General features: G+C 57.2%; 1 protein-coding gene and 1 long non-coding RNA gene across 3 annotated transcripts in view; both read left to right on the forward strand.

Annotated features, from left to right (window-relative positions):
• The window catches only part of PDXK (pyridoxal kinase), a 43,981-nt gene that overhangs the window by 14,039 nt on the left and 11,145 nt on the right, over positions 1–18,797 (forward strand). The window contains exons 2-8 of one of the 2 annotated variants that reach the window (XM_055373687.2): positions 1,470–1,524; positions 9,207–9,311; positions 11,264–11,347; positions 13,676–13,722; positions 14,712–14,888; positions 16,603–16,688; positions 18,108–18,153. In XM_055373687.2, coding sequence (XP_055229662.1) covers positions 1,470–1,524; positions 9,207–9,311; positions 11,264–11,347; positions 13,676–13,722; positions 14,712–14,888; positions 16,603–16,688; positions 18,108–18,153 — 600 coding nt within the window. The remainder of the gene's footprint in view (positions 1–1,469; positions 1,525–9,206; positions 9,312–11,263; positions 11,348–13,675; positions 13,723–14,711; positions 14,889–16,602; positions 16,689–18,107; positions 18,154–18,797) is intronic. The other variant, XM_031005112.3, reaches the window with a different exon arrangement.
• On the forward strand, positions 1,534–9,008 carry LOC101125101 (uncharacterized). The gene has a single exon (XR_008674712.2). It is a non-coding gene; the product is annotated as an uncharacterized lncRNA (long non-coding RNA).

The following is an 18,797-nucleotide window of genomic DNA, read 5'->3' on the forward strand; positions in this document are numbered from 1 at the left end:
TATTTTGGCAGGATTTTCAGGATTTGTGTCATCGTTGCTTAATATCTGTTTCTTCACAGTCGGTTAGAATTTTAAAGGATTTGAAATACTGCAAGCTATCTGTGTATAGAGGCTGTGGATTCGGGCTGGTACATTTGCAAAGTGCCCATTTTATTTTTTATTTTTATGTTTTTTGAGACATATTCTCACTCCGTCACCCAGGCTAGAGTGCAGTGGTGCCATCAGGGCTCACTGCAGCCTCCACCTCCTGGGCTCAGTGATCCTCCCACCTCAGCCTCCCGAGTAGCTGGGACTACAGGCATGTGCCACCACGCCAGGCTAATTTCTGTATTTTTTGTAGAGACAGGGTTTTTGCCATGTTGCCCAGGCTGGTCTTGAACTCCTGGCCTCAAACTGTACTCCTACCTCAGCCTCCTAAAGTGCTGGGATTACAGGCATGAGCCACTGCACCTGGCCGCAAAAGAAGTTAAAGTGCTAACTTTAACTTTTTAGATTAGTAAGACTGCTAATGTGTTTCATTAGTTTAGTGATAATACCGGCTTCAAAGAAAAACCTTGGCAAATACAAATCCTAAGCAGATAGCTCAACTCATCATCACAAAGCAAACCCCACCCAGTGAAGAAACAAATTTGGGAAGCCCCGGAAGCCCCTCCCCATCCCCACCCCCCCCCCCCCCCCGCCCTGGAAATAGCCGCTGTCCTGGTGCTGACACCAGAGGTGGCACTGCCTGGCTTTGAACTTGAAGGTGGAACTCAAGTGTGGTTGGCTGTTCAGATGCAGCAGGAAGAGAGGGTTTGGGGCATTGCTGGTGCACGGGAGAGGGTGGGGATGGCCCCCCAAACTAGCGGAGGCCGGGCTTGGCCCTGGGAGATACAGGAAGGAGGCCCCCACTCCGTGGATTCCGTCCTCCCTCTCCATCTGTCTCGAACCCTCACCCTCTCCCTCTCTGTCCTCACGCACCCACTCCCTGTCTCTCACTCAAGCTTTTGAGGCATGTGTGCTGCCCGCGGGGCCCTTGGCCTGACTTCTTCCAAGGGGTGGGGTAGACGCCCGCATTTTCACAGCAGAGACAGCCTCCCAGCCTCTGTTCAGTGTGTGGACAGACGGGTATTGCCTTCGTTTTATTGTTTATTAGTCTTATTGAGTGCTTTCGCTGGGTGCGATTTCTGGAATGATGCGTGAAGTGCTTCCCCATGGAGGTCCTGTGGGCTGGGCGATGCCCTCCCGGGCTGGTTGCTCCCCAGAGAGGGAAGCGCAGCTCCAGACACACGAGGCCCTGCCTGTGCACATGTCATGTGTGACTCGGGGAGAGCCTCCTGCTCTGATGCGTCAGCCCTCCAGCCTGCAGCTGGGGGCCCCGTGCCAGCCGGGACTCATTTACTCCCCTCTTCTGAGTCAGCACCTGCTGGGGTTCGTGGGACCCCATACCTGGCTCTCTTACGCCTACCTGTTCCTTCTCTGTCTTGCAGGTTTTGGGATTTGAGATTGACGCAGTGAACTCTGTCCAGTTTTCAAACCACACAGGTAAGGCGTTGGCTCCAGCAGCCGGCATAGAGCAGACTGTAGGTGTGAGGCACGGGGCGGAGTGTGGGTGTGAGGGACGGGGCGGAGTGTGGGTGTGAGGGACGGGGCGGAGTGTGGGTGTGAGGGACGGGGCGGAGTGTGGATGTGAGGCACGGGGCGGAGTGTGGGTGTGAGGCACGGGGCTTTCATGTGGACGGGGACCTGGAGTCCTGGGCGTCGCTCGGGCAGAGCCTGCACAGCATATCAGGGTGTAGGCCTGGGTGGCCTCGCCTCTGAGAGGGGGTGTGTTGACTCAGCTTGGCTGCTTTGAGGCTGTGTGACCCAGTGCAGGTGGCAGAACCTCTCGGTGCTTCAGTTTCCTTCTCTGTAAGACAGGAGGGCAATCCTAACACCTGCCGTGAGGTTGCCAGAGTTCATTACATCGCTTGCATAAAGTGCTTGGACCGACGCCTGGCTCAGAGCACAGCCGTGTGACTCCTGCTGTCCACCTGCCTCCTGGAGCTGAGGAGGGTCCCCCATGGGGTGGTCGTGCTGGGGGATGTGTAGGTGGTTCTGGGTTTTCTCTGTTAACAGCAGTGCTGCAGGGGCCCGTGTGTGCCTCTGTCTCCCTGCCTTGGTACTCTGAGGACTTTGCTGGCTCAGGGGACTGAGAGTGGCCGGCCTCAGAAGCCCCTCACAGGCCATGCTTTCCATGCCCCCAGCCCCAAGGCCTGGAGATGGAGGTGCGTGGAGTCCTCCCTCCTCTCTGTGGTTTGTATACTGCTTCGTCGGCGGGAGAACAAAGCTGTTCTGTTCTTTGAAACCCCACCTTGCTTCCCCTGAAATTTCTCTGAACCCAGGCGGAACCTTGGGAGCACAGAACGTCCCAGAAACAGCCTGGCAGAGCATCAGTGCGATATGTGGGGGTGGGGGGTGGGGAGGGGCCTGGCCCCTACTCTTGGGAGTGGGAAGGAATGCTGTGGTTTCTTTTGAGGCGGGCATGACACGTGCTAAGTGAGAGGAAAGAGTTGCTCGGCCGGTGCAGACGGATAGGCTCCAGCTCTTGGCGGTGCAGATGGACAGGCTCCAGCTCTTGCTGAAACCCTTTCCTGCCTTTGCTTGCGGGGCACACTGGGTGATGTGAGATTTGGAGACGTCCCCAAAGACTCAGGCCCTCCAGAAGCCTCCCTGAACCCACATGTCCTTCCTGGCTGCTCTCGCCATCCTCCTTTAGGATTTATTTTTCAGTGAGTGAGCTGGTGGGCTTGGACACTAAAGCAGGGTGTTGAGTGTGTTTCTGGGGACTGTGTTGGGCTCTGTCAGTGCTGGTTCAACATCCACACCGACCCGGCTGCCCTTGCATGGATTCCAGGTTGCGGGGAGGGCCCCGGGCTTTGGCAATGCCTTCCAGGCTTGGTGGAAGCTTCTCAGTGGGTGGTGGGCTGGCTGACCCGAGGGCCCAGAGATAGAAAAGGGGTCTCTGGCTTGCCCTCAGGGGGCTGGGATGAGGACAGGACCCCAGGCGCTTGGGAGCCTCCACAGTTGCAGAGCCAGGCAGACAGCCTGGGGGCGTCCCTTCCCATGGGGTCCAGCCTGTGGTTCCTGGGAGCCCCGACTCCAGCCTCCTCCAGATGCCATGGGGGGCCTGCTGGTTTAGGACCCCTTAGCCAGCTCAGTCTGTGGCTGTGGGCTGGCTCCCAGCCCCCTGTACCCACACTCTCGGGGTCAGCTGTCTGTGCGGCCTGATCAGGAGGCCCCCGGGTAGCTTCCCTAAGGCCGTCTCTGTGGCTCAGGGGCAACTCCCTAGGGCAGTGAGGGCAGGCGTCACTCTCCCCTGCACCGGGGCCCTTCTGCCTGCTCCCCTTCCCTCACCCCTGCCACACTGTGCTGCTGGGGAGTGAGGCTGGTGCATCATGTACCTGCCCTGGGTGCCACGGGAGCTGGTGGTCAAGACGGGGGACTCGGACTCTGTGCAGCCCCTCAGCCCCTCTGGGCTCCCGTGCCGCCCACTGTGAGTGCAGTGCCCATGATGACACTGTCTGTTCTGCAGACCTTGACAGAGCTGGAGGCGCTTTTTGTTTTTTGAGTTTTTTTGTCGTTGTTTTTCCTTTTTGTTCCCCCTACCCTCTGTCTAAGGGCTAGAGGTGCTTATTTTTCACCAAACTCACCTCCAGGAAGCATTTTACTGGTCCTGATTATGCACAAAGAAAGATGTCTGCATGCACGACGGGCCTCCCGCATTGTAGGGGCTGTTCTGCTCCGGGCACCCTTGTTCCGGGGCTGCACTCCCCGGGCTGTCTCAGGGGCCACGTTGTCATGTTCCTCCTGCTGCGTGGCCCATCATGCGTGCCCAGGACCAGCTCATGCCCTGTGTGACCGGCCACGTGAGCCCAGCCACAAGCAGCCGTGCGGACACTCGGGCCGTTTCCACTTTTTGGCTGTTGGGGTCATGCTGCCATGAACGTTTGTCTCAGTTCTCCAGTGAGCACCTAGGAGTCGAAGGTGGGGTTGCACAGGCTGTGCCTGATTTGGCAGGGAGCTGGGATGACGCTGCCAGGGAGCTCATTCGCGACTCTGCCCAGGGTTTTCCTTTTCCTTTTTCTGTTTTTTTTTTTTGTGAGACAAGGTCTCGCTCTGTCATTCAGGCTGGAGTGCAGTCCTGCGGTCATGACTCACTGCAGCCTTGACTTCCTGAGCTCAAGAGATCCTCCCGCCTCACCCTCTTAAGTGGCTGGGTCTACAGGTGTGCACCACCACACCCAGCTAATTTTGCTATTTTTCATAGAGACGGAGTCTCACTATGTTGCCCAAGGTGGTCTTGAACTCCTTGGGCTCAAGTGATCCTGCCCCCTCAGCCTCCCGAAGTGCTGGGATTACAGGTGTGAGACTCCACGCCCAGTCTTTTCTTTTTTCTTTTTTAGAGACAAGGTCGGTCTCTGTCGCCCAGGCTGGCGTGAAGTGGCGCAACCAGCTCACTGCAGCCTTGACCTCCTGGGCCGAAGCAATCTTTCTGCCTCCACCTCCCGAGTGGCTGGGACTATAGTTGTGCACCACCACGCCCACCTCCTGCCCAGGGTTGTTACTGGGGTGGTCACGTGGGCAGCTTCTGCCTGGGATGGGCCACAAAGCCAGACTCCCGGCGGGGACACGGGTGTTCCACGCAAGCCGCGTTGTTGGTTCCCTGACGCCCTTCAGGCTGGGAGGTGGGAAAGCCAAGTCCCCAAGTGCCTGCAGAACCCACCTGGCGCAGGCCTCGCCACCTCGGGGCTGCTGCTCGCACTTCTGCCCCTTCCCCCGGCTAGGCCCCCGTTCCTTGAGGCCGCACCACAAGGTGTGTTCATTTTTCCACACCGTGAGCTGGGCTTGGCAGAGCCGCCTTGTGGCCAGTATTCCCAGTGGCCCCTTTGAGAGGATTTCCTGGAGCTCCCTGTCTGAGCTTCCCGGACTGAGGGCATTGGGAAGGAGCCTGCGGAGCTGGAGATCAGCGTGTGGACGGGTCGCGCTGTCCTGGCTTTCGGAGTGTAGAGCCAGAGGGGATGGGACAGGTGCCCTGCTGCTGGGCTTGGTGGTCCCTGCCGCAGGGAAGGGGCAGCTGGTGTGAACACAAGGAGCTGCAGGGCTGGAGAAGGCCAGGGCCAGGAGCCTGCCAACAGACACCAGCGAGGGACCAGGCCCAGGTCAGGAGACTGCCGACGGACACCAGCGAGGGGCCAGGCCCGGGCCAGGAGCCTGCCTACGGACACCAGCGAGGGGCCAGGCCCAGGCCAGGAGCCTGCCGACGGACACCAGAGAGGGGCCAGGCCGGGGCCAGGAGCCTGCCGACGGACACCAGCGAGGGGCCAGGCCGGGGCCAGGAGCCTGCCGACGGACACCAGCGAGGGGCCAGGCCGGGGCCAGGAGCCTGCCGACGGACACCAGCGAGGGGCCAGGCCAGCCCAGACTCCCTGGCCGGCTGGGGTCTGACAGGAGTGCCAGGCTCCTTGGGCTGCCCGAGGAACCGCTTGTTTGCCTCTGTTTTTTCATCTGTAAACGGAATGAGTTGGACACAAGATCCAAGTGCCCTCCCCTGTTTGAGAAGGTTCTTGTGGGCTCTGGGCCCATCCCACATCCCACAGTGGGCAGGAGGCCACCAAGAGGTGCAAGACCATGCCCTCTGTTTTGATAGGAAGCTGGGCCTCAGAGGGGCCTGGGGCCTGTGTCTGAGACCCGGCCAAGTGCTGGACGTCTCCCCTTCCTCATGGCTGTTATGGCTGAATTACGTCCCCCCAAATTCTCATGTTGCAGCCTTAACCCCAGCACCTCAGTGTGGGACTGGGTTTGGAGATGGAGCCCCTACAGAGGTCAGCAGGTTAAAAGAGGCCATCAGGGCTCTGGGTGGGCCCTGATCCAAGCTGATTGGTGTCCTTGTAAGAAGACGAGATGAGGACACAGACACACACACAGAGGGACAGCCCCATGAGGAAACAGGGAGGCAATGCCGTCTGCAAGCCCAGGGGAGAGGCCTCAGGAACCAGCACTGGTGACGCCTGGACCTTGGATCCCAGTGCCCAGGACAGTAGGAGAATTGGAGCCGCCTGGCTGCAGTCCTTCCCGATGGCACCCTGTATTAGTCCGTTCTCACACTGCTAATTGTTGGGAAAAGGGCTTGTGGGGTGCCTGTATAAACTGGCCATGAAAATATGGGACAATAAGTTGTGGAAAGCCACAAGAGGCCTCTGAGGAGGAAAGCCTCCTAATCGCCATCATGTTCGCATGCTCAGAGTGAGACCCGCTCTCTTATCTGTAAACACTGTGTTCAAGGAGAAGGACACTCCTTTGAAGCACTGGACTGTGGACAGACACACGAGCTCCTGGTTAAGCCCGCTCCCACCAGCTCCTGTCCGATAAGTTAAAGATACGCTGTTTGAGCACAAAGGAGATTCATTGAAACCGCTATTGCTGTAGATTACGCCTGTGACGTACTGCCTGCCTTTCACTGTTTCGCCCTGAACATCTGCTTCTCAGATCTAAGTGACTGTACTCAATAAATAGCGTGGAGACCAGAGCTCAGTGCCTTTTGCAGCCTCCATTTTGCCACTGGCCCCCTGGCTCCCACCTTTATGAACTCTTTTCTTTTTCTTTTTTTTTTTTTTTGGAGACAGAGTCTCACTCTGTTGCCCAGGCTGGAGTGCAGTGGCGCGATCTCGGCTCACTGCAAGCTCCGCCCCCTTGGTTCATGCCATTCTCCTGCCTTAGCCTCCCAAGTAGCTGGGACTACAGGCACCCGCCACCACGCCCGGCTAATTTTTTTGTATTTTTAGTAGGGACGGGGTTTCACAGTGTTCACCAGGTTGGTCTCGATCTCCTGACCTCACACACCACGCCCAGCTAATTTTTGTATTTTTTAGTAGAGATGAGGTTTTGCCATGTTGGCCAGGCTGGTCTCGAACTCCCGACCTCAGGTGATCCGCCTGCCTGAGCCTCCCAAAGTGCTGGGATTACAGGCGTGAGCCACCGCACCCGGCCCCACCTTTATGAACTCTTAACCTGTCTCTTCTCATTCCTTTGTCACTACCGGACGTTGGGTACACCACGGATGGTGTTGAGGCTGGTCCCCAACACTAATAAAGACATACCTGAGACTGGGTCGTTTATAAAGGAAAAAGGTTTAATGGACTCACAGTTCAGCAGAGCTGGGGAGGCCTCAGGAAACTTACAGTTATGGCAGAAGGGGAAGCAAACACCTCCTTCTTCACATTGGCGGCAGGAAGGAGAAGTGCAGAGTGAGGGGCCCAGGGTTTTAAAAGCCCCTTGAAGCCATCAGCTTTTGTGAGAACTCAGTCACTATCATGAGAACAAGATGGGGGAACCACCCCCATGATTGAATGACCTCCTGCCAGGTCCCTCCCACAACATGTAGGGATTATGGGAACTGCAATTCAAGATGAGATTTGGGTGGGGACACAGCCAGGCCATGTCACCTCCCCAGGAAAGGAGCACATGTGCAGCAGTGGTGAGTCCCACCCTGCCTGGAAAGATATTCAAAATCTGAGGGCAGAAAGGACCAGGAGGGACCATTGCTTGCCTCCCTCCTCCTACCCCTCACCCCAAACCCCGCCCCAGCCTGGCAGAAGCCTCCCCAGGACACACGCTCCACCGGAGGGGCAGGCTGCTGTGTGAGGCACTGACCTCGCCCGCAGTGGACACCACCTGCCCCTCCTGACCCCCAGTGACTGTTAACCCAGAGTCCATCAGGGGCTTGGTCTCTGGCAGACCCACCCCTCAGTGCATACACTCTGGTGTCCCAGGCAGAGCACAGGGCAGGTGCACCCCCCAGATGCCGCACTGTGCCTGGAGCGTGGCTAGGCGCCCCCAGGTACACCCCCCAGATGCCGCACTGTGCCTGGAGCGTGGCTAGGCGCCCCCAGGTGCACCCCCCAGATGCCGCACTGTGCCTGGAGCGTGGCTAGGCGCCCCCAGGTGCACCCCCCAGATGCCGCACTGTGCCTGGAGCGTGGCTTCTGATGGCAGTCTCAGGACCTTTGCGCCACACGTCCTCCCGTGCGACGGCTCCTGGGGAAAGCCAAAGGCGTCCCTTCCAGCAGGAGCCAGCGACTGGTACGCAGGAGGGCCCTCGGGGCAGGAGCCATGGAGCCCTCCTCTGGTGTGGGAATTCAGGGGATCTTAGCCACAGGGCATGGCGCGTGGGCGCAGAGCCGGCCGTGACCCACCAGTGCATAATACTTGTACTTTGCTATTCTAGGAACCCATACATCAGTTTTCCTTATTTGCTGAAAAAGGCATGCATTAGAGGGGTGATTCATGTGGGAGGAGGCCAGGAGCCCCTCGATGTGAGGTGTTTCTCATGGGCGAATGTGGGGTATCCATGGTGGACCCCCACCCTGTGTGGATGGCTGCCCCCTGAGCAGTGCTTTGAGCTGGAGCTGTGGTCAGGTTCCGCAGTGCAGGAAGGGCTCCCAGGAGGCTGGTGGTCCCGCCTGCAGGAAGCCGATGCGTCTGTCCTCACACATTGATATGCCTGTCTGCCTGGGACGGACACTTCACCCTGGCTACCCATCGGGCCAAGGGCAGGTTGTATACACCTGGGCTGAGGCCTCTTTCTCATTCACATTTATCTCTTGCTCAGGAGTTGATCTAAGACAGGCTCTAATTGCACCTTAATAAGCTTGTTGGGGAGGAGTTGGGGGTGGGGACATAACAAGCCCTACCTGCCAGGGTATCCGGGTGCCAGTGGCCGAGCACCCCGGCCTGAATAGCTGGGAGCTAATGCAGGAGACGCTGGGAAACAAGAGGCTGTGACATTGTGGGGAGGGAGTAGCCAGGGGCCTTCCGGACAGCAATGGGGGAGCAAAGCAGCTGTGAGCTGGTGTGTCTCTCCCCACGCTCCTCCTGTACCTGGGACGCAGCTCCCACAGGAACTGGCAGTGGGAGTGTGGGGGCCACGGAGGTCGTAGTAACAATCCCTGACAGTGTAGGGGCAGGGGGCACGCAGGGGGCTCGCAGGGGGCTCGAGGCATCCCATGTGGGCAGCCGTTGGGACCTGCCAAGCACTGCGCCTGGTGATCTCCTTCGGGTTTGAGCCAGTCCATGGGGAGGAGCCGTCCACCAGGCAGCCTCAGGGAGAGTGGGCGGGTGTCAAGGGAAGCCCGCGGCCCCAGCTGGCCCCCTTGTGTCTAAGCCCCCATGGTTTCCTCTGCCTCTAGGCTATGCCCACTGGAAGGGCCAAGTGCTGAATTCAGATGAGCTCCAGGAGTTGTACGAAGGCCTGAGGCTGAACAACATGAATAAATATGACTACGTGCTCACAGGTAGGTGCTGGAGCGAGCTGCCGCAGGGGACTACGCACCCCATTCCAGCCAGGGTGGGCTCAGGGAGGTCCAGAGCACCCCCACCCTGGGCCTGTCTCGGGTCCCTGCCCCTTCAAGGAGGGCCTTGGCATGCCCAAGCCACCATCACACCCCCGGTAGCCTGGGGGTTCCTGGCCACACTATGCCTGCCGGGACAATGACTGCCCAGGCTGTGCCAAGTCACCCCCACTCCTGTGACCACACTGGGGTTCCAGTGCCCAGGGGAGGGTGCAGGCAGGGTGTTGGGAACGCTGACTGGGGCAGGACAGGTGGGTGGGACACTCAATTAGGTGACGGGCTGCTACCTGGTACACTGCCATCCTTTGTCAACCTTCTGGTTTAAAAAAAATTGTATTTGTATACATGTTTATTATTATTATTTTTGAGACAGGGTCTCACTCTGTGGCCCAGGCTGTAGTGCAATGGCGCAATCATAGCTCACTGCAGCCTCAACCTCCCAGGCTCAGGTGATCCTCCTGCCTCAACCTCCCAAGTAGCTGCGAGTAAAGGCGTGCACCACCATGCCCAGCTAACTTTTTGTGGGTGTGTGTGGAGACAGGGTTTTGCCATGTTGCCCAGGCTGGTCTTGAACTCCTAGGCTCAAGCCAGCCACCCACCCTAGCCTCCCAAAGTGCTGGGATTACAGGCGTGAGCCACTGCAGCCAGCCTGGTTTCTACACTTTTAAATGGTTAGGGGAAACACTTAGCCTCCCAGAGTGTTAGAATTACAGGCGTGAGCCACTGCGCCCAGCCTCTCTACATGTCTAAAGGCCACATATAAGGCCAGGCACAGGGGCTTGAACCTGTAATCCCAGCACTTTGGGAAGACTAGGAGGGAGGCTCGCTTGAGATCAGGAGTTCAAAACCAGCCTGAGCGGCATAGTGAGACCCTGTCTCTACAAAAAAATTTTTAAAAATTAATTAGCTGGGCACAGTCCCAGCTACTCGGGAAGCTCAGGTGGGAGGATGGCTTGAGCCTGGGAGTTCAGGCTGCAGTGAGCTATGGTTGAACCACTGCACTCTGGACTAGGGGTCAGAATGAGACCCTGTCTCAAAATAAATAAGATTAAAGTGTCATATGCTTATTACTGAAAGTAGAAATATAAATAAAGGAAAGATCACTCCTTCACCTCTCGCCCGTGGGTTCATTCCTGTGAAGCACAGCGTTTCTGTTGAGAAATGCTGCCGGGTCTGCCCTCCGTGTCTTTCAACTGTGAGGACACCTCGTTTGCACCCACCTCCCTCCCCCCAGCTCCTGAGCACTGTGGGGACACCTCGCCTGCACCCACCTCCCTACCCCCAGCCCCCGAGCACTATGGGGACACCTCGCCTGCACCCACATCCCTCCCCCCAGCTCCTGAGCACTGTGGGGACACCTCGCCTGCACCCACCTCCCTCCTCCCAGTCCCCGAGCACTGTGGGGACACCTCACCTGCACCCACCTCCCTTCCCCCAGCTCCCAAGCACTGTGGGGACACCTCACCTGTACCCACCTCCTTCCCCCCAGCTCCCGAGCACTGTGGGAACACCTCGCCTGCACCCACCTCCCTCTCCCCCGCCCCCAGCACTGTGGGGACACCTCGCCTGCACCCACCTCCCTCCCCCCAGCCCCCGAGCACTGTGGGGACACCTCGCCTGCACCCACCTCCCTCCCCCCAGCCCCCGAGCACTGTGGGGACACCTTGCCTGCACCCACCTCCCTCCCCCCAGCCCCCGAGCACTGTGGGGACACCTCACTTGCACCCACCTCCCTCCCCCCAGCCCCTGAGCACTGTGGGGACACCTTGCCTGCACCCACCTCCCTCCCCAGCCACCCCTCTGCAGGGTCTGCTGGTGCTTCTCTTTCTTTGTGCCACAGTTGATCTTGGTGAGTCTCCTGTTTTCTGAGGGTGACCTGGATTCTCCCCCTAAAGGTTATACGAGGGACAAGTCGTTCCTGGCCATGGTGGTGGACATTGTGCAGGAGCTGAAGCAGCAGAACCCCAGGCTGGTGTACGGTAGGCAGGGGCCCACCCTCGGGTCTGGCTGTGTGGCCCCACATGGGTGGGGCTGGCCTGGGAGCCCGGGAAGGGACGTCTTAGCCTCCTTCCTCCTCTGCACGCCTCCGTGCCCCGCCTCTCCGGGCCAGTGAATTGTGCCTGCTGGGCCTCTGAAGATGTTAGCCTGCTGAAGTCCGCTGGGCTAGAAGCGTTTGCAGGTGACACTGGTGTCTTGTGTGGCTGGCGTGAGACAGGAAGGGGTGTCAGTGTGCTCATATAGCGGGGCTGCTGTGTGAACGCCTGGGGCCCAGGCAGCACTGTTGTGTGACTACACTCACCCTAAAGGCGGAAGGGGCAAGGGGCCACACCCAGGCAGGGCCAGGCTAGGGAGTGGGGGAGGGCAGGGTCATACCCAGGCAGGGCCAGGCTAGGGAGTGGGGGGTGGGAGGGTCACACCCAGGCTGGGCCCGCTAGGGAGTGGCCAAGTCTTTGGGGCATCTGCCTTGATCGGTCTTTCGTTAGAGGCCAGGCAGTGCTGGATCCATCTTGCCGCCTGGGAGAAGGGGCAGCGTCACCAAACCTTGCAGACAGGCTCTCTCTGGGGCACAGGTCTCCCGGGTGGCAGAAGGACAGGCCTGGCCTAGCACATGGTTTGCCACGCTGTGTGCTGTTGCCCAAAAGGAGAGTGCTTGTCGGTACAGACGTGTGAGGCCCGGATTGTGTGTGCTCGAGGCCAGGAAGAGGAAGGGAGCTGCTGCACCTGCTTGGGTGACAAACAGTGATGAATAGCACCTCACAGCAATTAGGATGACTGTCTTCAAAGACACAGAAAATAGCAAGTGTGGGCGAGGATGCAGAAACCCTCATGCACAGCTGCTGGGAGTATGAAAGGGTGCGACCACTGTGGAAAGCACGTTGGTAGTTCCCCAACAAGTGGAACACGGTCACCATGTGACCCAGCAGTTCCGCCCTGCGTACATATCCGAAATAGCTGAACACAGACTCAAGCGGATGTGCGTATTCCCACGTCTGTAGCAGCATTGTTCCCAGTGACCAAAGGTGGAAACAGGCTGTGTCCGTTGATGGGTGATAGACAAACAAAGTGTCCGTACATACAATGAAGTATTACTCAGTCTGGAAAAGGAAGGAAATTCTGACACACTCTGCAATGTGGATGGCGCTTGAGGACATGATGCTTAGTGAAAGTAGCCAAACACCAAAAAGGGCGACTGTTACATGATCCCGCTATCTGAAATAGCTAGGAAAGGCCAGTTCAGAGGTAGAAAGCAGACGAAGGCTCATCGCGGCTGGGAAAGGCCAGTTCATCGCAGTAGAAAGCAGACGAAGGCCCGGAGTGGCTGGGAAAGGCCAGTTCATCACGGTAGAAAGCAGACGGAGGCTCGGTGTGGTGGCTCACGCCTGGAATCCCAGCACTTTGGATGGCTGAGGTGGGCGGATCACCTGAAGTCAGGTGTTCGAGATCAGCCTGGCCAACATGGTGAAACCCCATCTCTAATAAAAATACAAAAATTAGCCAGGCCTGGTGGCGCACACCTCTAATCTCAGCTACTTTGGAGGCTGAGGCAGGAGAATCACTTGAACCCAGGAGGCGGAGGTCGCAGTGAGCCAAGATTGCGCCACTGCACTCCAGCTTGGGTGACAGGGCGAGACTCCATCTCAAAAAAAAAAAAAAAAAAAAAGAAAGCAGACTAGACGTTACCAGGGCCTAGGGCAGGGGGAGTGGGGAGTGAGTGTATAGTGAGGACAGAGTTTCAGTTTGGGAAATGAGATGTTTTGGAGGTGGATGGTGGTCGTGGTTATACACGGCGAGAATGTCCTGAATGCTCCTGAATTGTACGCTTAAACATGCTTAAACTGGCAAAGATTATGGTATATATTTTTTACTATATTAAAAAGTTAAATTTAAAAAGGGAAGATATCTACTTCAACTTGGCAGCTTAAAAAACAAGAAAAAGGAAAAAAGCCAAATGTGGTTGCTCACACCTGTGATCTGAGCACTTTGGGAGGCCAAGGTGAGAGGATCGCTTAAGCCTAGGAGTTCAAAACCAGCCTCGGCGACATGGTGAGAACCCATCTGTACAAATCATTTAAAAGCTAGCTAAGTGTGCTGCTACATGCCTGTGGTCTCAGCCACTTGGGAGGGTGAGGCAGGAGGATCGCCCGAGCCTGGAAGATCGAGGTTGCAGTGAACCATGATTGCACCACTGCACTCCAGCCTGGACAACAGAGCAAGACCCTGTCTTAAAAAAAGAAGAAAGAAATGTGGAGGGTTTCTTACTCGTCAGCTGTAGCCTTTGCTGATAAGATGCCCTTGTGTCTCTGCAGTGTGTGATCCAGTCTTGGGTGACAAGTGGGACGGCGAAGGCTCGATGGTGAGTAGTTTCACGTGTGTGATTTAAAAGTGTGGTGAGTGGAGCTATTCCTGTCCAGCCGGAAGACAGGCCCACATCTCTAAGTATCTAACTCTGTGGGACTCCTCTGTCCAGGGGTAAAAAGACAAACCTTGTTAGGAAGGAGAAAGGGGACCGACATGTTTTCTGTAAAGTGCCTGACGGTAGATAAATATCGACACCTTTGCCGGCCGCATAGCCCTGCCACAGCTGTTCGCATTAGAGCACAGAAGCAGCCACAGATAAGAGGTGTACAAACATGATGACTTCTTTTCTTTTCTTTCTTTTCTTATTGAGACAGAGTCTCACTCAGTCACCCAGGCTGGAGTGCAGTGTCACGATCTCGGCACACTGCAACCTCTGCCTCCTGGGCTCAGGCAATTCTTAATACTCAGTATCCCAAGTAGCTGGAATTACAGGTGCGCAACACCACACCCAGCTAATTTGTATATTTTTGCTAGATATGATTTCACTGTGTGGTCCAGGCTGGTCTCGAACTCCTAGCCTCAAGTGATCCACCTGCCTTGGCCTCCCAAAGTGCTAGGATTACAGGCATGAGCCACCACGCCCAGCCATGGATGACTGTTTTCTAATAAAATTTCATTTGTGGACACTGAAATTTGAATTTTCTATAATTTTCATGTGTCACAAAATGTCATTCTTTTTTTGACTTTTTTCACCTAACCATTTAAAAATGTAGAAACCAGACTGGGTGCAGTGGCTCACGCCTGTAATCCCAGCACTTTGGTGGGCCAGAGCGGGTGGCTGGCTTGAGCCCAGGAGTTCAAGACCAGCCTGGGCAACATGGCAAAACCCCGCCATCTCTAATCAAAATACAAGACAATGAGCTGGGTGTGGTGGCACCTACCTATAGTCCCAACTACTTGGGAGGCTGAGGTGGGAGGATCACTTGAGCCCAGGAGGTGGAGGCTGCAGTGAGCTGAGATTGCACCACTACACTCACTCCACAGAGCAAGACCCCATCTCAAAAAACAAAAGAAAAATCTAGAAACCACTTAACCCATGAGCTGTGTAGTAACAGCAGCAGCTGCAGCCCACAGACCTGGACGTCGGATCAAGTGGATGGAGAACAAATCCACTGTGACCAGTCCAGAAGCCTAGACTTTAGAGGCGGAAGGAACCCAAAGGTGATCCTGCCTGTGGGTTTTTAACTCAGCCATTCAGCGCCCAGGCGATTTCAGTATCTGCCTTCTTTGTCGTTGTGTCTAGGGTGTCTGTTTGCTTGCTGTATATTCACTGAGCACAGCGGGCTTCTCCACTGGCACAGGGCACGCCTGGGCCTGTGCCCTCCCTGCCCCGCTGGGTCAGTGGTTGAAGTCAGGATATCTGTCATTGGGCATCTAACTGGGTGGGGCGGGCTGGTGTGCTCGGCGTCTGTCTGTCCACTTTCTCCCATGCTTGTTCTCTGGAAGGTTCCCTGTCCTGCGCTCAGCCTACAGGACCCCAGTTTGCAGCTCTCTGCCTTCCCTTCATGGTGCTCCCTGGTGTGGGCTCTGCTGACCCTCGGCAGACACTCGCGTTTGGATCACGAAGAGTTGGGGCCACTGTCCAGTTCAGTGTGGCTACGGGATCTGGCCCCTCGATTTTGATCACATTTGTTTTCCTGAACAAGAGTGGCCGAAACACGAGCTCCTGTCTCAGATGAGCGGTCACCCCGTATCTCCCCTTTCCGTGAGGTTAAAGGGGTGTGTTGGCCCTCCCTACCCAAAATGGGGCTCTAAAGAGCTTTCCTTCGATTTCCTGGTCCAGGGATTGGGGACGTCCACGTGCCACCCACCCATCCTTAGTGCCTCCTAAGCCATGTCTGGAGCAGCGGCCGGCGTGTGACCACCTTGTGTGCTCTGAGCACCAGGTGCAGACGTGCCTCCTGTGGGGCCTCTGATCTCCAAGGGAGGTTTCCGGGAGCAAAGTGAAGTGAAGGGATTGGAAACTCAGGCCACTCAGCCAGCAGGGGCTGGTGAAATGTTCCATGAAGCCCACAAAATTCTTCCAGAGCTTCGCACTGGCTCCGGCTTAAATTTGATCACTAAAGAAAACCATGTGTTGCCTGGCACAGTGGTTCACGCCTGTAATTCCAGCACTATGGGAGGCTGAGGCGGGTGGACCACCTGAGGTCAGGAGTTCTAGACCAGCCTGGCCAACATGGCGAAACCCCGTCTCTACTAAAAAAAATACAAAAAAAATTAGCCGGGCCTGGGGGCAGGCGCCTGTAATCCTAGCTGCTCGGGAGGCTGAGGCAGGAGAATCGCTTGAACCCAGGAGGTGGAGGTCGCAGTGAGCCAAGACCACGCCATTGCACTCCAACCTGGGCAACAGGAGCGAAACTGTCTCAAAAAACAAAACAAAACAAAAAAGTGTTGAATTGTTTGTCAGGCAACTTAGACAAAAACAAGTAGATGAAGGGTGCGTTGACTCAGCCAGGAAGAGCTGGCGGGTTGGGCTCCCAGTCGCAGATGGGCATGGCCAGCACCCCCCAGCCCTCCCCAGACGACCAGGGCTGCTCCATCCACCTGTGGGGTTTCCCTTTCCTCGTCTCCCTCCTCCCTCCCTCCCTCTCTCCTTCACCTCCTTCTCCTCCCAGACACTGCGGGGACCCACTGTGCGCCCTGAGTCCTCCCTCGGCCCCTCAGAGCACTTAGGCTTCCCCGCTCTAGTGTGCCTCGGCCACACGCTGCCCCCGTGGTGGGAACAACTTGTCGCTACAGTCGGGGAGGCCTGGCCCCTGAGCCTGGACTTCAGGGGGCTTTTGGGGGAGCACTCCGTGGTGGGCTTCCCTCCGCGCCGCTGGCGGGCTTCCCTCCCGGTGACTCGGCCTCTCCTCCTGTCTCCTTTGTTGGCCAGTATGTCCCGGAGGACCTCCTTCCCGTCTACAAAGAAAAAGTGGTGCCGCTTGCAGACATTATCACGCCCAACCAGTTTGAGGCCGAGTAAGTCATTTTATTTTATTTTACTTTATTTATTTATTTTTCAAGACGGGTCTCGCTCTTGTCGCCCAGGCTGGAGTGCAGTGGCACGATCACAGCTCACTGCAACCTCTGTCTCCGGGGTTCAAGCAATTCTCCTGCCTCAGCCTCCCGAGTAGCTGGGATGACAGGCGTGAGCCACCACGCCCGGCTAATTTTTGTATTTTTAGTAGAGACGGGGTTTCACCATGTTGGCCAGGCTGGTCTTGAACTCCTGACCTCAGGTGATCCACCCATCTCAGTCTTCCAAAGTGCTGGGATTACAGGCATGAGTCATCGTGCCCAGCAGAGTAAGTTATTTTAAATGGCAAATGCTACCAGTCTTTCCCCAGGGAGAGCTGCAGAGAACATGCCAGAAGGGTCTCCACTCTGCCCTCGGGCTGCCTGTTTAGCTTACGAAGTGGTTCTCAGGAAGGTCCTGCCATGGGGCGAGTGCCCCTTGATACTGGAGCAGGATGTGGTGGGGGCGCCTGGGTTGGAGAAGCCCCTGCCCACCTGGGTCCCAGGCTCACGTCTTCTCTTTGGTGTAGGCAGCCATGGGTGATGGGGATGGTTTTGCTGCCCCTGTGCCTTCCTGAGCGGCAGGGCCCCTGGGAGAGGAAGAGGAGGGGCGACCTGGGGAGCTGTGGGCTTGTCGGGGCCACCACAGCAGAGGGAGTGTGGGGGCAGCACAGGCGGCCAGGTCACCTGCTGCCCTGTGAGGGGAAGAGGAGTGTGTTGGGCCTGCCTGTCTGATACCGAGTTTGAAAAGGTCTTTCTTTGGGTGCATGGCTCCCCCCAGCTGAAGAATCACACACCAGGGGAAGCCACCAGCGCCCCAGTGCCATGAAGAGTGGAGCTGCCCGCGGAGGGGGCTGGTGCCTGTCACAGCTTAGCTCTACCTGGCCCTGAGCCAGGTCTCGAGCCCCCCCATTCATGCAGGGGTGGGGGCGCCTGGACTCTTGGAGGCCTGGGATCCCTGACCTGGGCCTGTCCAAACTTGGGGGTGGCATCTCACTCGAGGCCCCTGAGCCATGGGTGGCCCATGCGTGCATTAATCGCTAGCGGCTCTTTGACTTTGTATGGATGTCAGTCACCCATGCTGAGACCCTGCGCTGCGGCATGGGCCTTAAGTGGGGGCCGTGGCTGCTGTCCATCACCACGGTTACGTATAAACAGCAGCCATGATTGGGCCTTACGTGACTCCTGTAATGTGAGGGTCCCCTTTAGAACCAAACCCCACATGTTGCAGGGGCCCCGGCCCATGGTGGCCAGTGGACGAAGAGTTAGCTGCGTGTGGGGATGGGGGTTTCCAGAGCCGCTGCGGTTTGGGGAATGTCAACACACAACCCGGAGAGGAGAGGCTCACCTGTCCCCACCCGCCTGTCCCCGCCTGTCTTCCAGGTTACTGAGTGGCCGGAAGATCCACAGCCAGGAGGAAGCCTTGCGGGTAAGGAGGCCCTCTGGGGCCTATGCGGAGCACATGTGCCACTCACGGTGGGGACGGGAGACAGGCTGCCTGAGTGGCACCACTGCGTCATTTCTCCCCAGCAGTGACTGAACAGTCTGTACCAGTCAGGGGCCTCCAGAGATCAGCAGGATATGTGTGTGTGTGTGCATGTGTGGACATGTTTGTGCGTGTGTGTGTGCATGCATGTGTGTGTGTGCGCGCGCGTATTGTGTGTGGATGTGTGTGTGTGTGCGTGCCCATGTGTGCATGTGTGCACGTGTTTGTGCATGTGTGCACATGTGCATGTGCATCTGTGCATGTGTGTGCATGTGTGTCCATGGGCGTGTGTGGGCATGGGTGTGCATGTGTGTGCGCATATGTGTGCACGTGTTTGTGCATGTGTGTGCATGTGCACGTGTGCGTGTGCCTGTGTGTGCCTGTGTGTATGTGTGTGTGTGTGTGTGTGTGCATGTGCACGTGTGTGTGAAGAGCTATTGTAAGGCGGTGGCTTGAGCTGTGTGGGGGCTCCTGGGCATGTTTGGGATTTGCAGGGCCGGCTGTTGGGAAGGGCAGGCTGGAGGCTGGACACAGGAGCAGATGCAGCAGCCCAAGGTGCAGTTTCTTCAAAGTCCTTTTTCTCTGGG

Source organism: Gorilla gorilla, chromosome 22 (genome assembly GCF_029281585.2).
Source record: "Gorilla gorilla gorilla isolate KB3781 chromosome 22, NHGRI_mGorGor1-v2.1_pri, whole genome shotgun sequence".
NCBI classification, from domain to species: domain Eukaryota; kingdom Metazoa; phylum Chordata; class Mammalia; order Primates; family Hominidae; genus Gorilla; species Gorilla gorilla.